This window comes from Gadus morhua, chromosome 2 (assembly GCF_902167405.1).
Source record: "Gadus morhua chromosome 2, gadMor3.0, whole genome shotgun sequence".
Taxonomy (NCBI): domain Eukaryota; kingdom Metazoa; phylum Chordata; class Actinopteri; order Gadiformes; family Gadidae; genus Gadus; species Gadus morhua.
Window position 1 is genome coordinate 12,419,574 of NC_044049.1, and position 19,819 is coordinate 12,439,392.

General features: G+C 42.8%; 3 protein-coding genes across 4 annotated transcripts in view; 1 reads left to right on the forward strand and 2 right to left on the reverse strand.

Annotated features, from left to right (window-relative positions):
- Positions 1-349: 349 nt before the first annotated feature.
- pold1 (polymerase (DNA directed), delta 1, catalytic subunit) lies at positions 350-14,546 on the forward strand. Of its 2 annotated transcripts, XM_030338802.1 has the most exons (27): positions 350-463; positions 1,801-1,992; positions 2,448-2,561; positions 3,011-3,151; positions 3,437-3,562; positions 3,650-3,818; positions 4,254-4,368; positions 4,666-4,795; positions 5,491-5,657; positions 5,863-5,967; positions 6,202-6,342; positions 6,593-6,703; positions 7,045-7,236; positions 7,527-7,615; positions 7,737-7,853; positions 8,273-8,386; positions 8,841-8,988; positions 9,409-9,504; positions 9,809-9,946; positions 10,031-10,206; positions 10,966-11,118; positions 11,659-11,761; positions 12,307-12,439; positions 12,940-13,053; positions 13,281-13,333; positions 13,595-13,692; positions 14,360-14,546. In XM_030338802.1, exons 2-27 carry the CDS (start codon positions 1,803-1,805, stop codon positions 14,445-14,447), a joined length of 3,321 nt encoding a protein of 1,106 aa, XP_030194662.1. In that variant the 5' UTR covers positions 350-463; positions 1,801-1,802; the 3' UTR covers positions 14,448-14,546. The 2 variants fall into 2 exon arrangements, with proteins under 2 accessions (XP_030194662.1, XP_030194668.1); XM_030338808.1 differs by lacking the exon at positions 14,360-14,546 and having other exon boundaries at positions 13,259-13,333.
- A 365-nt stretch (positions 14,547-14,911) lies between these two features.
- zgc:55558 (Ras family GTPase) lies at positions 14,912-18,688 on the reverse strand. The gene is made up of 5 exons (XM_030338821.1): positions 18,387-18,688; positions 18,056-18,168; positions 17,415-17,593; positions 16,858-17,017; positions 14,912-16,304 (listed from the first exon to the last, which is right to left on the reverse strand). Exons 2-5 carry the CDS (start codon positions 18,164-18,166, stop codon positions 16,191-16,193), a joined length of 564 nt encoding a protein of 187 aa, XP_030194681.1. The 5' UTR covers positions 18,167-18,168; positions 18,387-18,688; the 3' UTR covers positions 14,912-16,190.
- Positions 18,689-19,777: 1,089 nt separating this feature from the next.
- The window catches only part of slc17a7a (solute carrier family 17 member 7a), a 19,052-nt gene continuing 19,010 nt past the window's right edge, over positions 19,778-19,819 (reverse strand). Inside the window, exon 13 of the mRNA XM_030339252.1 lies at positions 19,778-19,819. This exon is cut by the window's right edge and continues 3,250 nt beyond it. The gene's annotated coding sequence lies outside the window, so the exon portion shown is untranslated.

Consider the following 19,819-nt stretch of genomic DNA (forward strand, 5'->3'; position numbering starts at 1 on the left):
ACAAGTATACAAATACATAGGCCTATGCATACGCTACATAAATATTTCGCAGTAGCATAAGAATACAACAGGGGTGACAGTAAAATATTTAACAATAGGTTATTCCAATAATAATTCCGAGTAACATTTGACTGTTGGGATTAGGTTTGTGTTATTATAGTTGATTATATGAGACTATATTTATTCTTTAAATGTTCTGATACAATCGTGGAACATGATGATTTCTTTATCATTAATGTATGTAAATCTTACAATATAAATTGTGCACTCGCGTTTTTCGATTCACGTTAATGTAGTTGGTGACGTCATTGTCTGGGCCTTCTTTCCCCCGCCTTACACCGGAAATGAGAAAGACCCTCACCGGAGGTTGGTATTTTTCCGCGCCATCCTAAGAGGAAATTAAAATCGTACTGGCGGGAGTTGATGTCAACTTTCGGTTGCTGAGACCAAGTTACTATTAAAGGTATCTATACTTGGTTTCCAGGTCTAATCATGATTTATGAATACAGCGCTTGCTATGCACACGTACGCGTGCAAGTAATCATGCAGTTTCATGACTTGTAATACTACGTTCGTTTTCTGTTTACGTTTACTGGCTAGCTGATATTTTCTGAAGAAGCTCAACATTATGTTGCGGAATAATATAAATGCTGATTTATTTCGGGCTTTAAATCGATGACCCTGTTTTGTTTGTTGTGAAGGTTGATCTTGACTTAGCTGGCTGGTAAACATCTTGGATGATGTTTTTTTTGTTGTGTATAAATGTAAAGATCACTGACCGTAAAGTGTTAAACCTCCTGTCCTAAATAGCACTGCTAATAACACAACAGATCATTATCCTTATCGATCTTATTCGACACAAATAGCAAAATAATGTATTCTGCACGTAACGTTAGGGTGTAAAATATTCTCCATCATACCATGCGGTTCTTGGAAGCGGATTTGTTCTACCGTACACTTGGAATACATACAAAAACATAACACCTTGCATCGCACTACTGTTGGAATTTAATCTATAAAACTGACTGTTTTGATTATAACACTGTGAAAACTACTAACGTGTACAATCATTTTAATTCACATACTTGTTTATGATCAAATTTGGATAATTGTATAAGGGGATTTCATTTGTTAAATCAGAACATACTATTGTACTCATTATTTTGAAATATAATCCTTTTAATGTCCCTTTTATCATTTTATGCTCTTTCAGGTTCTATAATCGAAGAATGTGATCGGATAACAGTCAAATCGTGCAATACAAAAAATACGCATAGTGCAGAGTAACTATAGGGATCGCCAACTGCACATGTGTTGTTGTAGCACAATAAAGTAATATAAATGGTAAACAACTGAACACGTCAGTTGATCAGCGTTTATGTGGAGAGTGTTGAACACCTCATCCAACACTAACCTGTGATGCTGTGTACCGTTTCACTGATCGTTGTATCCCGAGAGAGGGGAGATGGTGTGCAGGCTATCGGATTATCATGTTCTGCATACCATGATTCCCATTAGAGTACACCACAGTGGCTAGGGTGGTCGCCTCCCAGCTGGAAGGTATCTCAGTATTCTACCTATTGACATTGCGTAAGATGGTTAATGAATGTATCTGAATTCACTGCTGGGATTGTGATTTTGCACCAGCTTTTTCCCAAGCGACTTCCAGTGAATTCCGATACTTTCTGGCTCGGAGTCATACACCCAAAACAGCAGTCAAAGCCTCTAAAAGCCCTCTAGCCCCATATCTCCTGCCTCCATCGTGACTTCTTCGCCACCTCCTCCTCCTCCTCCTTGTAGACATGGACGGAAAGAAACGAAACGCAGGGCCGCTGGCGGGCGGTGTGTCGCAGGCCAAGCGTGGCAAGCCAGGCAGCGAGTGGGAGGACAGCCCGTCCGGGTTTGAGGAAGAGCTTTCAGCCATGATGGACGAAGCCGAGATGGACGGGGAAGAGCGGGAGGGACAGGCGGGCCACGGTGTCATACCTGTCGGTGAGTGATGGAGGGCTGCTGGGGGATGACGATATCATCGTCCCAACAGAGCTCACCGTTTTCACGACTTTTAAACATTATGCCAATCCAGTTGAGGCAGCTCCAGTCATGGAATTTTATTTGTATAGCCCTTTATCACCGTTACAATCTCAAAGGGTTTTACAGGTCACATTTTTATGGCAACCCCCCCTAACCCAAGCCCCAAGAAGAACAAGAAAAAAACCTCTTGATTAACAAGGAAACTTCCTCCTTTCAGGAATGGTAAAGAGTTAAATGGTTGCTGGTTACACAAAGTAGTAATACAAGCAAACATTTTAAAAATTAAGAAAAGGTCACCCTAGTCGAGGTTGCGGTTCCAATTTCCCTTTAATCAATGATAATACAGAGGTGGTCAATGTGTGTCCGAGGAAGTAATGCCCTGATTACGTTTGGATCTTTATTTTCTGTTCTGTAAGGCGAGCTGTTCTCAGCAGACATCAACCCTAAGTGGCGGAGACCCCCGGCCCCGCCACTAGACGCCAGCTCAGACACGCTGGTCTTCCAACAGATCGACCTCGACTACTACTTAGGTAAGATGGCAACACACCCAACAACACAGGAAACTGCGCACGACATAACAAGTCCTTGTTTTTGTTTTGCGTTCATTTGAGGATAGAAAAAGAGAAAATCGAGCGACTATGGTTTTGTTTTCTGTGGGAAGACTGATTGTTCCATACTTGCTAGAATACTGTCTTCAGGCTCCTACTACTGGGAGGTTGGACCAAAAATTATTGTTGGTGATCGCAGTGTGGTTAAAGAGCAAGAAAGTACCAGCACTCATTCATAGAAGTTATAATGGGCATGACCGATTCTTAATTTTGGAAGTAAACTTTATGGATGCAATCCATTTGGAAAACGATTAATTCTAATTACATTCTTATCCACGATCAAAGTTGCCTTAGTCACAGCCCACATGGATGTTTTTTTTCAGTTTTTATTCATTTGAATATAATCTATTGCTGTTGTTTGTGTTGTCTAGGAGGCGCGGTGGAGGGAATGCCCGGCCAATCAAACGGCACCGTGCCCATCATCCGCATGTTTGGTGTGACCGACAGCGGGAACAGCGTGTGCTGCCATGTGCACGGCTTCGCTCCCTACTTCTACACGCCTGCGCCCAATGGTAAGCACTGCACTTGTGGGGCGGGTTTTTCAACATTCAGCACTACCACAGAAGTGAGAGTGTATATAAAGTGTTGGTATTTTTTTTCAATTACACCTGAATAACAATATTTTGTTTTATCCCTTTCTTGTTAGGCTTAGTCCTCTTAATTCCTTTAAATCAGCATGAAGAACAGTATAAGCATACATCCCTTTGTCTTTGATTCTCTACATTTCTTCCACAACACATCTTACCCAGTATCTTTTTTGGCTCTATCTCCCTGTCTTTCCCTCTCTGGATAAAAAGGATTCACGTCTGCCCACTTGGGAGATTTCAAGAGAGAGTTGAACTCTGCTGTGCTGAAGGATTTGCGCTCGAATAAGGACAACATCTCTGTGACTGTTCTTGCTGTAGACATCACACGCAAAGAGAGTGAGTGCCACCTCAATCCATCCCGTCCCACTATCGGTTCCCCTAATATCTCATAGAATGGCTAAGCTTGGGTCTTTGTTTCCACAGGCATGTACGGTTACCATGGGAGGCACATCCAGGATTTCCTCCGGATCACCATGGCGATGCCACGCCTCATAGCGCCAGCCAAGAGGCTCCTGGAGCAGGGCATCAAGTTTGGACCTTTCGGCCAGCAGAACTATCAATCCTACGAGGCTAACATTGACTTTGAAATCAGGTGAATTTTATATGCAGTGGTCTGTCCCATCATGCATTGCCTTTTAGAGGCCAACTCTAAGGTGCGTTTCAAAAGGTTTTCCTCCCGCCATCATTCCCACAAGTGCATTGCCTCCGCTACATTTTTTTTGTGGGAAACCCTGACATTGCTATTGCTCGTTCACTGTACCTCAAGCGGCACAGACGAGCAGCCGCAGTAAGTGGTCGAGGAGGAGACAACGAGGCGGCTGGTGACTTGCAAACATGCTTCAAGGGCATGTTCATATATTTCATGACTTTCATGCTCCTGATGTGACTACTATCCAGAGCGGTTCCTGTGTCGGATACACAGATGAATGCTAGTCATTCCAGGGCCGTTCCAGCCCCTCCTAGCTGCGTAACCTTACCTCCCTGCCACTTCTCCGTGCTAACCTCTGGTGCTGGTGTGCGTCGGTAGGTTCATGGTGGACTGCGATGTCGTGGGCTGCTGCTGGATCGAGCTCCCCAAGGGCAAATACCGAGTCCGTCAGGCCAAGGCCCCCGGGGACATGACCTCAGGGAACCCCAGCATGGTCGGTGCATCACTTTCCTCCTTCCCGGCACGGCCCGTCGCAACTATTACATTTTAAACGATCCAGTCTACACCACTCACTTATCAACTCCGAGACTCCCACTGTCTCCCACAATGCCTACCTGAGCAGGGTGCTCAACTCATTAGCAACTCCTTAATTAAACCCTATATAAAAACGTAGTTAAACCCTATATAAACAAGAATACGCTTTGGATAAATGACTCGTTATGATTTATGACCGCCTATATGACCCCCTGAGTCTCTCTGTGTGTGTCTCTGTGCTCGGCTCTCCCCGCAGGTGTCCTTGTGTCAGTACGAGGTGGACGTGGGCTGGACCGACCTGGTCAGCCACCCCGCTGAAGGGGAGTGGCAGCGCATCGTGCCCCTCAGGGTCCTCAGCTTCGACATAGAGTGCGCAGGAAGGAAGGGTGTGTGTGTCTTTTATTGGATTCAACCTAACCTAACTTTGGCTGGTATGATCACGATCATTGAGGACGATCTCAGCATCAAACAAATCGTATATTGTTTTAACTATACTCAGGTATGCAATAGCTGGTTTGGGATGAACCTGTGCTGGTCTCGGTAGCTGTGTGTGTGGCTGGGAGGGAGGCTGGCGGGGAGCTGTTCTATCTCGTTCTAGCACTAGATACTACATTTCAATCTATTTTATGAGGATATTAAATATGACTTTTTCTGTTTGGGTCAGTACCCCCTTCTCACGGTTGACGTTGTTAATGGAGTACCCCAATATATCGTTCCAAATGGGGGTTTATCAGCACCGATAGCTGTATCTTTGGATTTTTGTTTTTAGCAAAGACCAAAATACCCTGGCTAGGTAGTGCTATCCAATAGTGCCTGAAAACCAATAAATCCCCATGTTTCGATCTGTGTTGGCACGACACTGCCCATGCCCACTGACATGGAGACTGAGCGGCACACGGATATGATTCTGAGCAAAGAGGACATTTTAAGAAGATGGAGTTTTGGCAGTCTGATCATTTTTACAACCCCCTTCAAGGAAGTGGATAGCTGTCGCTGTACTTCAATGTTGATATAGATCAGCCAGAATCAATACGAGGACAGAAAGCAGAAGTAACTAAGGCCGGTCTTTCCACTCGCCCAGGGATCTTCCCGGAGGCGGACAAGGACCCGGTCATCCAGATCGCCTCCATGGTGCAGCGGCAGGGCGAGAAGGAGCCCTTCATCCGCACCGTCTTCACCCTGCAGTCCTGCGCCAGCATCGTGGGCTCCCAGATCCTGTGCTTCACACAGGAGAAACAGCTGCTGCAGGTACATGCACACACACATTACATTTGGACTTATCTTGAAGGGCACCGAAGTTGAGGACTTTTGCAGGCCGCCAGAGTCATCAGATAAGCACTATGACACATAGATGTCGGTTAACTGAGAAAGAGGAAACGGGAGGTGAGATAACACAGCCCTTGGCTTGTGAGTGTTGCGTATCCATTTAATAGTTGTTCTTTTGCGTTCGTAGAGCTGGGCGGAGTTTGTAAGGACCACCGACCCTGACATCGTCACCGGCTACAACATCCAGAACTTTGACTTCCCGTACCTGCTCAACAGGGCAGCGAACCTGAAGGTGATACCCACAATTATGTTTTGGATTCATTTTTGGTATTCTAAACTTCTCACTGCGGTTTAAACTGTTCAATCAGATGAGGTTTTAGTATTTTCTGTATTATTTTCTAGTTCAAAAGATTTTCATGAGGGTTCTAAATCTAGACCGGCAAAACGTCAATATTCCCAGTCTCTGTCAACGGCAAACTTCCTATTTTCTAATGCATCGTCTGTGACCCCCCCCTTCTCCCTGCAGGTAAACCTGTTCCCCTACCTGGGCAGGATACAAGGCATCAAGTCGGTCCTGAGAGACTCTAACTTCCAGAGCAAGCAGATGGGCCGGCGGGAGAACAAGATCATGAACATGGAGGGCCGGGTTCAGTTCGACCTGCTGCAGGTCAGCGCGGACACCTTTCCAGTCTCAATCGGTTGAAATGTTACGATTATTCTAAATGAAATTTTTCAAAAGTATGCAAATCTAAATTTGGGCAGTCTATAAATAACTTGTGTATGGTTATTTTTAGGCTAAACAATTGCATCTATCTATTATTAGAATAAGGGAATATAATCAATAGATGAGTTGACAATGAATGGATTGTTAATTACAGCTCTAGTTCCTTTGGATTTGGATTGGTTTCTCCTCTCAGGTGCTCCTCAGGGACTACAAGTTGCGCTCGTACACGCTCAACGCCGTCAGCTACCACTTCCTGCAGGAGCAGAAGGAGGACGTGCAGCACTCCATCATAACTGATCTGCAGGTAGGAGGACAACCGTGCCCTGACCCTGTCCTCACCCTACCCTAACCCTTAAAACCCCCACAAACACCCCCCAAACCCCACTCAAACTACCACCCCCACCCTTACTTGCACTCCCATTCATACAACAACCCCAACCATCACCCTAACCCCTCCAAACCGACCCCCCCTAACAACCACCCTGACCTTCACCTTGGACCTGCCCTAACCCCACCCCAACCATCAACCTTACGCTGGCCTTACCCCACTCCTTACACACAAACTCCAATAGTGCAAAACTACACAAATAAATAAATGAAACCATATCTCTTTCTTGGTTTAAATTCCCCCCCCCCCGCCCCCAGAACGGTAACGAGCAGACCCGGCGGCGTCTGGCTGTCTACTGTCTGAAGGACGCCTACCTGCCGCTGCGGCTGCTGCAGAAGCTCATGTGCGTCATCAACTACATGGAGATGGCCAGGGTGACGGGCGTCCCCCTCACCTACCTGCTCTCCAGGGGCCAGCAGATCAAGGTGGTCTCCCAGCTGCTGCGACAGGTGAGGGGCCGACGGCTGTTTGAATATCGTGTGGCGGGATGTAAAGATAATTAGTCGATTTCAACATTTCATTAAGGCCGTCGTCTCAATAACGACAGTTTTAAAGCTCTTGTGGTGTGGTGAATTTGGGAAAAATCCTTTGCGCGGGGATTTGGCTTCAAAATCCTTTTCATGCCAGAAAAAGGAAACGTGTGTGAATGGTTTTGCGTCTCATCTGCACTTCCTTTGTGTTGAGTATTTATTTGTTTTACATTTGTTCATTTGCTTAATTATTTGAAATTCTATGTTAGGCCATGAAGCAGGACTTGGTGATGCCTGTCTTGAAACCACAAGGTGGAGAAGACTACACTGGAGCAACTGTAATTGAGCCAGAAAAAGGGTATGGAAATGTTAACAAAAAAAAGCTGCCCCATTCTGAATACTGTAGATGGAGTGCATAGCTTGAATGCCCTTTCACATAACGGTTCTAATTCATAACGCCCCCATCTGGACTGTTGTAGGTACTACAGTGTTCCCATCGCCACCCTGGATTTCTCCTCTCTGTATCCGTCCATCATGATGGCTCACAACCTCTGCTACACCACGCTGCTCCAGAGGGGCAGTGCAGAGAAGCTAGGGTAAGCAGTAGTTTCTACCGCTATACTGGTCTTCTTGTTTTGAAGGCTGCTTTAGAAGTCCAACCTGCCCTGCCTTCCTTTGCCTCAAAATAATGGAATGAAAATTCTCAGTCACTTCCGATTTACTTTTTGTAAACTAAACAACTCACTTTATTAGTTAACACCTTGAAAGGAATTGTTAGCCTTAACCGAAAAAAGACAGAAAAGCAACTTCACTATCCAGCTACAGATACCGGGGGAAGTGTAATATCAAAATGCAAGTGCACCCGCTACATCAATAGTACAAATACAAGTTATTTACAAGTATGAAAACAAATTAGATTAAGAGTTTGTATTCAGTATTTGACTGTCAGAGGTTTCATGAGCTCTGTTAGTTTAAAGGCATTAGTTTGTTACCTTTGTGGTCTGTGTCTCCTCAGCCTGTCTCCGGAGGACTTCATCAAGACTCCAACAGGGGACCAGTTTGTGAAGAGCTCTGTGAGGAAAGGACTGCTGCCAGAGATCCTAGAGAACCTGCTGTCTGCCAGGAAGAAGTACGTTGGGAAGGAAACCTTGCAAGAAAGTACTGGTATCGAGCCCAATGTCTGCCTCCAGCGTAAATTCAGATACATCATTACTCAGGAGCAGGTCAGAGGAAATTGACAAGGTCAGACTGCAGATTAGGTTGCAGGCATCAGAGACGAACCCAGAACTATTTGGCTTGAGGTCACATTTGATCACCCTAGGTGTGTGTTTGTGTGTGTGTGCCTGCCTAAACCATTGGCTCTACATTGCTGCCACTGACCATCAGTTTCATGTCCATTTTCATTGTTAATTGGATAATCATTTAGTCTATAGAATGTAAAATGCCCATTCACAAGTTACTAGAGTATGTTATTTTTTTGCTTGGTTTGCATGAAGGCCATCTAAAAATCAATATCTATCTAAGGATCTTGAATGGGGAAAGAAATGTTTTCCTACTTTTATTTACTCTTTGTAAATGTGTAGGGCGAAGACGGAGCTGAAGAATGAAACGGACCCCTTCAAGAAGCAGGTGCTGGATGGCCGGCAGCTGGCACTGAAGATCAGCGCGAACTCTGTGTACGGATTCACAGGCGCGCAGGTCGGCAAACTGCCCTGTCTGGAGATATCCCAGGTGAGCTCAGGTCAAAGGTCGCAACGTTGGGACAGCTCAATTCATTTCATCGCCAGATTACGTCACGGTTTGAGAGTAGCTAATGTTTGATTGGTGTCGGACAGACTTTTTTGGTTTGACATTTTAAATGCTCATTTCGATCGGTGGTTCCAGAAGTAGTTATTTTAATTTTTTTTAATGGTGTTCCTGGTTTGTTCGGTGTAATTAATTATTTTGTTTTAATTTTTGAGTGAATATTTCACTAATAAATAGTGCTTTGAGTAATTTTTTAAAACAAAATATGATTTATAATTACATATTACTTATTATTGAATAGTAATACACATACAAGATTAGAAAAAGAATATATATATAACTGCATCATTTTACTGCCTTATGAACCCTTATGAACCTCTGTTCTACCATCTCTGTGGGGTCAAGAGCGTCACCGGCTTCGGAAGACAGATGATTGAAAAGACCAAGCAGCTGGTGGAGTCCAAGTACACGGTAGCCAACGGCTACACAGCAGATGCTAAGGTAGGAGGGGAAGAGGGATCGCTAACTATGCTAAGCCTGTGATGATTCAAAATAACCCAGAATTCAACCTGGTCCATCTGGGGGATGTCTGTGTTTTCTCTTGCTGATTTTATGACGGCATTAATAAACGTAAAGATTCAGACTTAGACCAAAATTTATTGTATTATATTGTGTATAAATAATGATGATGATAACAATAAAATAAATATATATATAATAAAATAAAAAATGTATAATGAACTACAATTTATTTTTATTTTTTTGTTAATGAGATGCTTGTATCGAACGTTGCGTCTGTGTTTAGGTGATTTATGGGGACACAGACTCGGTGATGGTGAAGCTGGGCGTAGAGCGGGTGGACCAGGCCATGGAGTTGGGCAGGGAAGCAGCAGAGTGGGTGTCCTCACACTTCACCCCCCCCATCCGGCTGGAGTTTGAGAAGGTACCACAAAGAATTATCTAATTATAACTCAAATGAATCTTGAATGCAGACCCCTGTATGAGCTCTGCGATTGCTCCACCTCAGGTGTACTATCCATACCTGCTGATCAACAAGAAGCGCTATGCCGGCCTCTACTTTTCGTCCAGTGCTCACACGCACGAGAAGATGGACTGCAAGGGCATTGAGACCGTCAGAAGAGACAACTGCCCCCTGGTGGCCAACCTAATAAACACATGCCTGCAGAACATCCTCATTGAACGGTAAGGTCAAATATGGACATAATTCCAATTGACACCCCTGTGTTATACCTCATTCTGTGATGTTATGATATCAGTACTATATAATAATAATATAATAATACATTTAATTTAGAGGCGCCTTTCAAGACACCCAAGGTCACCTTACAGAGCATATAGTCATCATACATTTTTTAAAAAGCAAGACATTGTGGAAAAAATAAATAAATAAATAAACATAAGCAATAAGAAATAAATAAATAAATATAGTAAGTGATTTATAGTTTGTTCAGGAGATCTTTTTTTAGGTTTTATTCCTTTACATACATACTGACCAGGAGTACATGTGATGAAATATAGTTTGCGTGTAGTTAGTAGTTGTACAAAGACTTGCCCCAACTCTGAGCACCTTTAAAACAAGACTGAGGACTTTTATGTTTGCTATAGCTTTCTGCTAAATAACTTTGCCTTTATTTTCTATTTTAATACTAAAATGCCTTTTTAACTTTACTTACCTATTATTTTATTTAGTTGTATGACACTGTTTATATGTGAAGCACTTTGAGTCTGCCTTGTGTATGAAAAGTGCTATATAAATAAAGTTGCCTTGCCTTGCCTTGCCTACAACACTATGGTCAAAAGTTTGACCCTTAAATGTGACTTAACTGTTTTCTAGTATGGTAGTGTTGAGTTCAATCAAGCGTTGCCTTTATCTCTTTAGAATGAGTCCTGAAAACAAAGTGTGGACGCTAACGTGTGGTGTGTTCTGCGTGTTTCTTGCAGTGACCCCCAGGGGGCGGTAGCGCATGCCAAGGAGGTGATCTCGGACCTGCTGTGTAACCGCATCGACATCAGCCAGCTGGTCATCACCAAGGAGTTGACCCGCACTGCCCAGGAGTACGCCGGCAAGCAGGCTCACGTGGAGCTGGCAGAAAGGTACTAGCGTTGTAGGCTTATATTTAAATGAGCCAAAAGGGACCTCACATTGTAGTTTTATATGGAAATGAGACAGAAAGGTCCTGTTGTAGGTTTATATGGAAATGAGACAGAAAGGTCCTCATGTTGAAATGAGACCGAAAGTTCCTGTTGTAGTTTTATATGGAAATGAGACAGAAAGGTCCTCAAATTCAAAGTTGTATCGGTCACAATTGCGAAAATAACGTTTTACATAGTGAAATTAAAAAGGGGGTCATCATTCATTGTGCAAATTACTGGAAACTGAATAAATAATAGATGATAGTAATTTAAAAACAGACCTCCCTTAAGGAGTTGATGCTATAAAAACGGTCCTTATTTATTTTTTTGTAATTTCATATTGAAATGAGACAGAAAGGTCCTGTTGTAGTTTTATATTTAAATGAGACAGTAAGGTCCTCGCCTTGTATTAGATATAAAACTGCAACAGCATGGCATGCATCAAAAGTCCCCTTTTGCCTATGCTACATATGTGTATTATTTTTGTATCTTATTATTCAGGATGAGGAAGAGAGACGCAGGAAGTGCACCAAACCTGGGAGACCGAGTTCCTTATGTCATCATTAAAGCGGCGAAGGGTGTAGCGGCATACATGAAGTCAGAGGTATAGATTGTATAGAACATATATAACGCACAATACTTATATTGTTTAACCTGGTGCCTATTCATATCCCTTTTGGACAAAATGTTCTCCTTTTACCAAATTGATTAAGTGTATGTATTGTCAATTGTGGCACCCATTGCACTCCTGACCATTCCTGGAAGAAGGGATCCCCTACTATGCGTTTCTTCTCAAGATTTCTTCCTTGCTAATTTCAAGGGAGTTTTTTCTTGCCCTTAAGGGGGCTTGGGTAAAGGGGGGTGTCATAAATATTTAACCTGTTAAGCCCTTTGAGACTGTAATGGTGATTAAGGGCTATACAAATAAAATTGAATTGAATTAAGAGAGGAAGAAATGCTGGGTTGATCTCCAATCCTCTTCTAACTAACCAAAAGTCCCACTCGATATGTTTGATCCAATCCTTTTTAACAATGGTTTTTAATATGTTCAGGCTTTTAGAGAGCTGTATCGCCCCATAGTTATAGACCCTGTTGTGTTGTCTGTTCCTATGACCTTGGTAAACTCTTCCATCACCATTGTCATGCCAGGACCCCATCTTCGTGCTGGAGAACAACATTCCCATCGACACCCAGTATTACCTGGAGCAGCAGCTGTCCAAGCCTCTGCTCAGGATATTTGAGCCCATTCTGGGAGAGAGCAAGGCAGAGAGCATCCTGCTCAGTGAGTGAGCACACACACACACACACATATTTTCAATAATCTATTAGGCAAAAAGAAATGAAAAATATATAAGTGATTCCCAAACACTGACATTAGGCAACAAGCAAGGGCTGAGTAGAGTGCCAGCACCCCTTTATACACATGTACTTTATAACTGCAGGAAGCCCATGGCCAGTGGGAAACGGGAAATACAAAGTCAGCAACGCTGCTTATGTTCTGCAAAGTTATGATGGCGTGCACAAAGCATTATATACATTTTCAATTATCTATGTTTTCAATTATCGTACATTCAAGAATACAATCCCAGCTACAATGGTATGTACCAGTGGTACCTAACCTTGTACCAGTAGTACATACCACAAATAACTTTGTACCAGTAGTGCATACCACAGGTCGTAAAACACCATTATACAACCTCAATCGGGACAGTGGGGGGCATCCTCTAGTGTTGCTAAATCAAAAGGTTGAATGTGTGTTGAACCTAGTTTGTTTGATTCCAGAGGGGGACCACACACGCTGTAAGACTGTGCTGACCTCCAGGGTGGGTGGTCTGATGGCGTTCGCCCAGAAGAGAAGCACCTGTATCGGCTGCAAGGCTGTTCTCAAGACGGACGGTTGGTTACCCATTCGCTCTGACAACTGTTGCCCTTCACATTCTTTGGAAAGCTCCTTATCTTTGCATGAACTGCTATTACTAATACATAGTAGATATTTGATTATAAAGATAGATTAATTTAGTGTGATACACGGCTTGCATCAATTGAATGCACTTCTCTGCTAACTGGCTAGAGTTTGTCTGTGAATCTGCCTTTGTCACAGCAACCTGTTACTGTCTCTGCAGCTGCGGTGTGTGATTACTGCAAGCAGAAAGAGTCAGAACTTTACCAAAAGGAGGTAAGTTTCAGATCAAATTGTAATCTAGTCAGAACCTCTGGTTTTATAATGCCATTTAGATCGGATGGCTTGTTACAGGGCTAACACCTTGCATAAGAATATTTCCTTTTGGTTCCTAATCAAAACAGGATGTTGTGAGGGCCCAATAACCACATGGCACAATGTTGTTTATTTCTCTTTTTGTTCCAAGTTTTATTTGGCAGGGGATACTGTCACTAGCTAAGCCTGTTGCTAGCTAACACTTTAGCTCGTGTTCTGCAGATCTTCCACATGAGGACGTTGGAGGAGCGTTTCTCTCGTCTCTGGACTCAGTGTCAGCGTTGCCAGGGTTCTCTCCACGAGGACGTTCTTTGTACCAGGTAATCCTCAAACATATATATTCTGTACCAGGTGCTGTAACACACACTTATTCATTCATTTTGCAGATATCTTTTATATTTATTTAAATGTTGGGTATATCTGGAAGAGAGAAACAGGAAAGTGGGGTAAAGAACAGTTGGAATATAGCAACCATGACCTAGGTGACTTCAAGGTATTTTGCCTATAGTTAATTCAGATGTTCATTACAAAACGACTTGCAGTAATTCAATCTCCGAGCAGAAATATGGGAGCAGAAAAGGGGTTTTAGGGCATCTCGCTCAACGCTACTAGGCTACAGATTATTGGGGATCAAACCTGGTAACTTTAGCAGAGAGACCTGGCTCGCTAGCAGCCTAGCCCTACTAACACTATACCTGCCCCAAAGGTCTTAAATACATAAGAGTAGAGAGGCAGTAGTAATGGCCAATGAAGTACATCTTCCGATGTCAGCCAAAATGTGTATTAGTAGTCATTAATCTCCATATTTGACCTGGGTTTTGTACTTTTATCCCATGAAGCATTCTTGCATACAAAGAACGACTGCTGTTAATGCCATGATGAATATGATCAGTCTATAGCAACATTGGTATTGGCCATTTACAATTCATGTAGGTGCAGCAAATCATTAAGTTTGCAACTGATGTTTTCCCGTTGCCTGTTCCCCAGCCGAGACTGTCCCATCTTTTACATGAGGAAGAAGGTGCAGAAGGATCTGGACGACCAGGGCAACCTGGTGGATCGTTTCGGCTGGTGAATGCACACCCGTTGCTTTGTTTGTATAAAATGCACTGTATTTTACTTTAATAATGGTTTTGTATTGGGAAGTGAATAATAAATATTTCTGGTAAAATTGTGTTGCCTTTTTTTTTTATTAATGTGGTTCATGTGCTAGCTTTTGATAAGGGGGTCTTTACATCCCTGGGGCATTGTTATTAATTAATAGGTCTTAAGTTAACTCTTCTGGGATTCTTTCAGAGGTAGAATCTGAGTCAATCTAAATTTGAGCTGGTCAAGCTGATACCATATAGGGTTTTCGAGCAGTAACTTCACAAATTAGACAAGCTCAAGAGGAATGGGGTGTTCACTCTCAAATGGCTGAAGGTGGGGTTCTGTAGTGTAATTGTCAAATAAGATCCAACCACCAATTAACAGACCGGCTTCAACATCCTATTTTAAGGCAATCCCATATGGTTGCCATGTTTGAAGAATCAAAAAAGGTGTTAGCGAACAAACTTTATTAAAGAATATCAATGTACATTTGTTTACAAACTATCCTTCAGCATTGTCATGTATTTAGAACTATACAGATGAGCCCTGGCGGTGATCATAAGGACAGTGAGAACTGACTGACCACCTTCAAACAAATGAATTCCCCCAAAATGAACTTGGCTGCAACCGCTGCAAAAATGCCTTAACAGACTTGTCAGATAAAGACACACTGAACAGCTTATGTTCATTTTTAACTGGGCAAATGGGAACTGTTACATTTGTTATTTTTTTTAATGTCTACAATTTTGGCCCTATTATGTAGTAAAATAACTGAGGTAGTCAAATCACCAATCAATTCTAAAAACGAAACCCCTATAAATCTTAGAAAATATAATTAAAGGCCTAATTTGTTATACCGTATCCCTATTGAGTACATTTTTTAACCTGCCCTGTTCATTGTTACGTCTCCTTCATAGACGCTAATGAGCATTTTGAAAGAAACGACTGGCCGTTATCCTAAAAAAAACTCGAAGCATAAAAGGGGAAGTCCAGCCAAAACAAATTGGCTGGCAAACAAATTACTGAGCCAGCTGGAAAATATGTGAACACCACAGATTTGTCTTATCTTACAAATGGTTCACCAGATATTGGCGTCACTTCCCTGAATTTACACTTCAGCATGATCTACGGAAGGTTTTTCGTTAGAAAGACAGCACATCTTCCCAATACAAGAAAAAAATAAAAAGGGGTTTAGATTGTAAGTGTGTCAATAATGTAATTTGGTCATGTGGACAGGTGACAGGAATTGTTGGGTATACAGGAAGTTGTGTATTTCTGTAGGAGTCTGAATCACCATACAGAAGTATGATGAACAGAATAATGACTCACTGTATAAAACGGCAAGCTGTTCTTCAGTGGGAGGTGGCAAAAAAAAAGAAAAAGTAAATAAAGTGCACCAAGGAGGGACACTGAAACTCTAGTTTGAGGCTAAAATATAAACTGTTAATGTAACAGTCTCCCACATACTGTGAGAACACTTGCTATGAACTGTAAATAAAAAAATACATTCCAACTGTCCAAAAAAAGAAAGTATAAAGTAACCAAGAGCTCTATGGTTTCACAGCATTGAGGACTCTGGAGTGAAGTAGGGGGGTGGTGGTGACACTGGGGTGGTGGGTGGGTGGCGACGCATCATGGCTACCTTTGTCAATAGTCGCCAAGGTGGGCCTTGACAACGAGATGGGGGGATGGGGGATGGTCGACTTGGGACTAAAAATGGCTTAGAGCGCTATAGTATGTGACATCTTCTCTGAGTGCTCTTCTTGCTCTTCTTGTTGCTGCGGTGCGTCTCCTTGTAGCGCCGGATCTCCCTCACCAGGGAGTAGAAGGCCTCCTCCACACCCTAACACACGCACACAAAATGTTTAAAGATAAATATATATTACACAATTTTTACTTTGTGTTCATTACTACTACAGAGTTGACCCTCATTCAATGAACATCAAGTACAAGCGCTTCTCACGATATTCGAAATACTCCTATTATACACTCGCTTTCAAGGTACACAGTCTTTATCAGTTGATGGAGTTTTCTGTACCATTTTATTTTGATTGCCTTTACACAGACTGACCCATGCTAATTTTCTTTGCTGTTAACCAACCATAATGGATGAAAGTCGAGCAATATCAAATCATTGTGGATGACTGTGGTAGAAGCGGGATAAACTACTGGGGAAAATAAAGTAGGGTGATGTGGAAAAGAAGCAGCGGTTGCTCACTACCACCTGGGAGCAACCTTGTAATTGGCTCATCTAATGAGGCCCAGAATGTCAGGTCGTCAAAAAAAGTCTACCTGTTTAGAAGCCTAAACAGGTAGACTGTGTTACTCTGGGTTAGCACCCCAAAATCTTTGGCAGGGAAGCCTGTCTCGAGGCGTAGCTTGAGTGCTATATCCACCTGTCTGGTCTTGGCGGAGGTCTCCACGAAGGGCACTCCGTAGCTGCGAGCTAGCTCCTGGGCCTGCCGTGACTCCACGCTTCGGGTCCCCAGGTCGCTCTTATTGCCCACAAGCACCATGGGAACACTGTCGCTGTCCTTCACCCTGTTGATCTGCTCCCTGCAGAGTGTCAGAGTTATTTAGGAGACGTTTTGCAATTTATTTTCATGCTCAAAGATGCCTGCAGGTACACTGTGGCCAAGGGTTTCGAACGCAGAACCTTTTGGCTTCTAGTCCCAACACCCTGGACAATTGGTTTCCAACCTGCTGGGGCCTGAGACTTATTTTCTGAAAGGGAACAGTATAGCTGTATTTAGCTGTGTATATATGAGCCAGTCTGCTCTTATATACAGTACCTTTTAGACCCATCGTTTTTCTTCACCATCATCAAATATCTATAGCTTTTGATAGTCATCTGCCTCCGAAAACCCCTTATGCAGTCCTGCTTCCAAGATTGGGAAACACTGCTGCATGAGAACATCCTGCCAGATCCCAGCCGTCCAGTCCATCCTCGTACCTGTACAGGTGGACGTCCTCGAAGGACTTGCTGTTGTTGATTGCGAACACGCAAAGGAAGCCCTCCCCCGTCCTCATGTACTGGTCGCGCATGGCGCTGTATTCCTCCTGGCCCGCTGTGTCCAGAATGTCCAGCAGGCACGTCTCACCGTCGATCACCACCTGCTTCCGGTACGAGTCCTACAAAATAATGCCCCATCCCCACCCCATTACCATCAGAGTAGCCCTTAGACACAGAACAGACATTTTTCGTCTTGAATAGTCACATTTGGACTTCCTGCATCAGAGATAGTGAGGGTTGTCACTTCAGATGTTGCTGAATAAGTGATTCAGAGACATCTGGTGCTTTCTATGAACAGAGCTCCTGCCAATACGGTCAGTGGTCTAGCGCTTCAATTTAACCCCCCCAAAAACCAAGTTGGTTGGTTGAGTTTGATTATGAAAAGTACATTTAGATTCATAATGTAGCCATAAGGATTTTTTTTGACGATAGATAGATAGATGGAAAAACAATGACTCTTTACTGACGTAGTAGCCCCAAAGTTTGCTAGTGGACATAAATTGCAGTTGGCGCTAGTAAGGTGTCAACATGCAAGTGTTCCTGTGTGAATGTCTCCCTCTTGTTAAATGCCTCTTTCTCACCTCGATAGTGGGATCATATTCGTCTACGAAGTGATTCTGAATGAGTTGTATGGTCAAAGCACTCTTGCCTACACCTCCGGCTCCAACCACCACCAGCTTGTACTCGGTCATACCTAGGAGTTTGGCAAATAACAACACTTTTATGACTTTAATTTGAACATTGACTGTAATGGTGGTGCAACGAGCACAAATTGACCCCCTGTTGCGTTAACATGGCCGTGCAGAGATTTAAGTCTGGTCAGGAAACTGCTTCCAAGTTTTAAGCAGATAACCTATAGTAAAGTAACGACTGCTTATTTCAAAACACGTACAAATATGCCATCTGTCTTACCTTTGATGTGGCTGGTCAAATTCAGTCAACGAAAATATTGATTAAGTTGAATTCGCGAAGGACTAAATTAGATTAGTTAGCTCGCTACATAGCCTGTAAGGATCTTATCGTTTAAAATCATAGAGATCACTTCCTTTATCTAAGGAAAATTGTAAATCAAGCAAGCGTCGTTATGCAAGGTTGCAAACAAAGTAAAACTACACGTTTGATAAGAAAAGTGGGAACTCCTATTTAGCCTCCATTGTGGTTCATTATTGTAGGAAGGATATCGCTGTAATCTCTCTTAATAAATAGCCAATGGAAATCTAGCAAAATAGACAGACGTTGTAACCGTGCAGTCAAAGTTGAGCTTCGGTTCACAAATTCGACCAGGTCCCGCCTTTAGACATTGATGCTGTCCAATAGTAAACGTGTATATCGCCTCTTGGGCGTGTCTGAAAGAAAATAGGGAAACCATCCAAATCTGAGGCATTAGGAGCCACGCCCAACATATTTGACATTTATACGCCTTAACCAATCAAATTAAGTGCAGGTGTGACGTTGTTGGCAATAGGGCATTTTGATATGATTGGCTGTGAAAAGATTATGACAACATCGTTGCAATAAGTTACGTTATTATGTGCCCAAACCCCGTTCCATCAGCTCGTATGGCTGTCAAATTGTCCTACAGAGAAAGATGTGTTTAGCACATTGCTTCAAATGTGGACATGGTAATTTTTTTTTGCTGTTTCTTGAAATACACTGATAATTCTGTTGTTTATGTTCATTATTGCTTATTTTTTATCCTATTTTATCAGTTAATTAGTTGAACATCCAAAAGTATCAAAAAGCTTTCTATATGCAATTGTATCTACATTGGTGTTTCTGGTGCATTTTCTGTGTACGGGCAACAAACACGCACGCACGCACGCACGCACGCACGCACACACACACACACACACACACACACACACACACACACACACACACACACACACACACACACACACACACACACACACACACGAATGAACAAACGTCCATTCATACACAAATAAAACAGACATCTCAATCTCCTTCGCCCCACATGCACTTTCATTATCATACATGCCTTTTTTGTGTGTGGTTGTATGTGGGTTTTTTTTGTGGTGTGTGTGTGTCTGTTCGTGACGTTCGCTCCTGTTTCTCCTTCACTCTCCCACCGAGTACATCTGCTCTCCCATCTAATCTTTGCCTAAAATCACATAGATAATCCTGCATCCATCTGCCATGGGAGAGAGAAATGGAGGCTAGATGGCGAGGGAGAGGGACAGGGAGAGAGGTTTACTTTTCAATGTGCTTGCTGTAAGTCTTGTGTGAGTATTTTCTTGCTAATGGTGTAATGACAAAATAATGGATGATTTATTTTCAAATTCACAAATATTTATACTTTATTATACACAAGGATGTGCCAC

Excerpts from the sequence above, each read along its gene's own strand:
- zgc:55558 (XM_030338821.1), bottom strand. The coding sequence starts at position 18,166 with ATGACCGAGTACAAGCTGGTGGTGGTTGGAGCCGGAGGTGTAGGCAAG. Across the intron at positions 17,018-17,414 it reads GAGGACGTCCACCTGTACAG|GGAGCAGATCAACAGGGTGA; the intron begins GTACGAGGATGG and ends GACACTCTGCAG. Across the intron at positions 16,305-16,857 it reads CCTCCGCCAAGACCAGACAG|GGTGTGGAGGAGGCCTTCTA; the intron begins GTGGATATAGCA and ends TGCGTGTGTTAG.
- pold1 (XM_030338802.1), top strand. The coding sequence starts at position 1,803 with ATGGACGGAAAGAAACGAAACGCAGGGCCGCTGGCGGGCGGTGTGTCG. Across the intron at positions 4,369-4,665 it reads CCTCAGGGAACCCCAGCATG|GTGTCCTTGTGTCAGTACGA; the intron begins GTCGGTGCATCA and ends CTCTCCCCGCAG. Across the intron at positions 13,054-13,280 it reads GGCTGTTCTCAAGACGGACG|CTGCGGTGTGTGATTACTGC; the intron begins GTTGGTTACCCA and ends CTGTCTCTGCAG.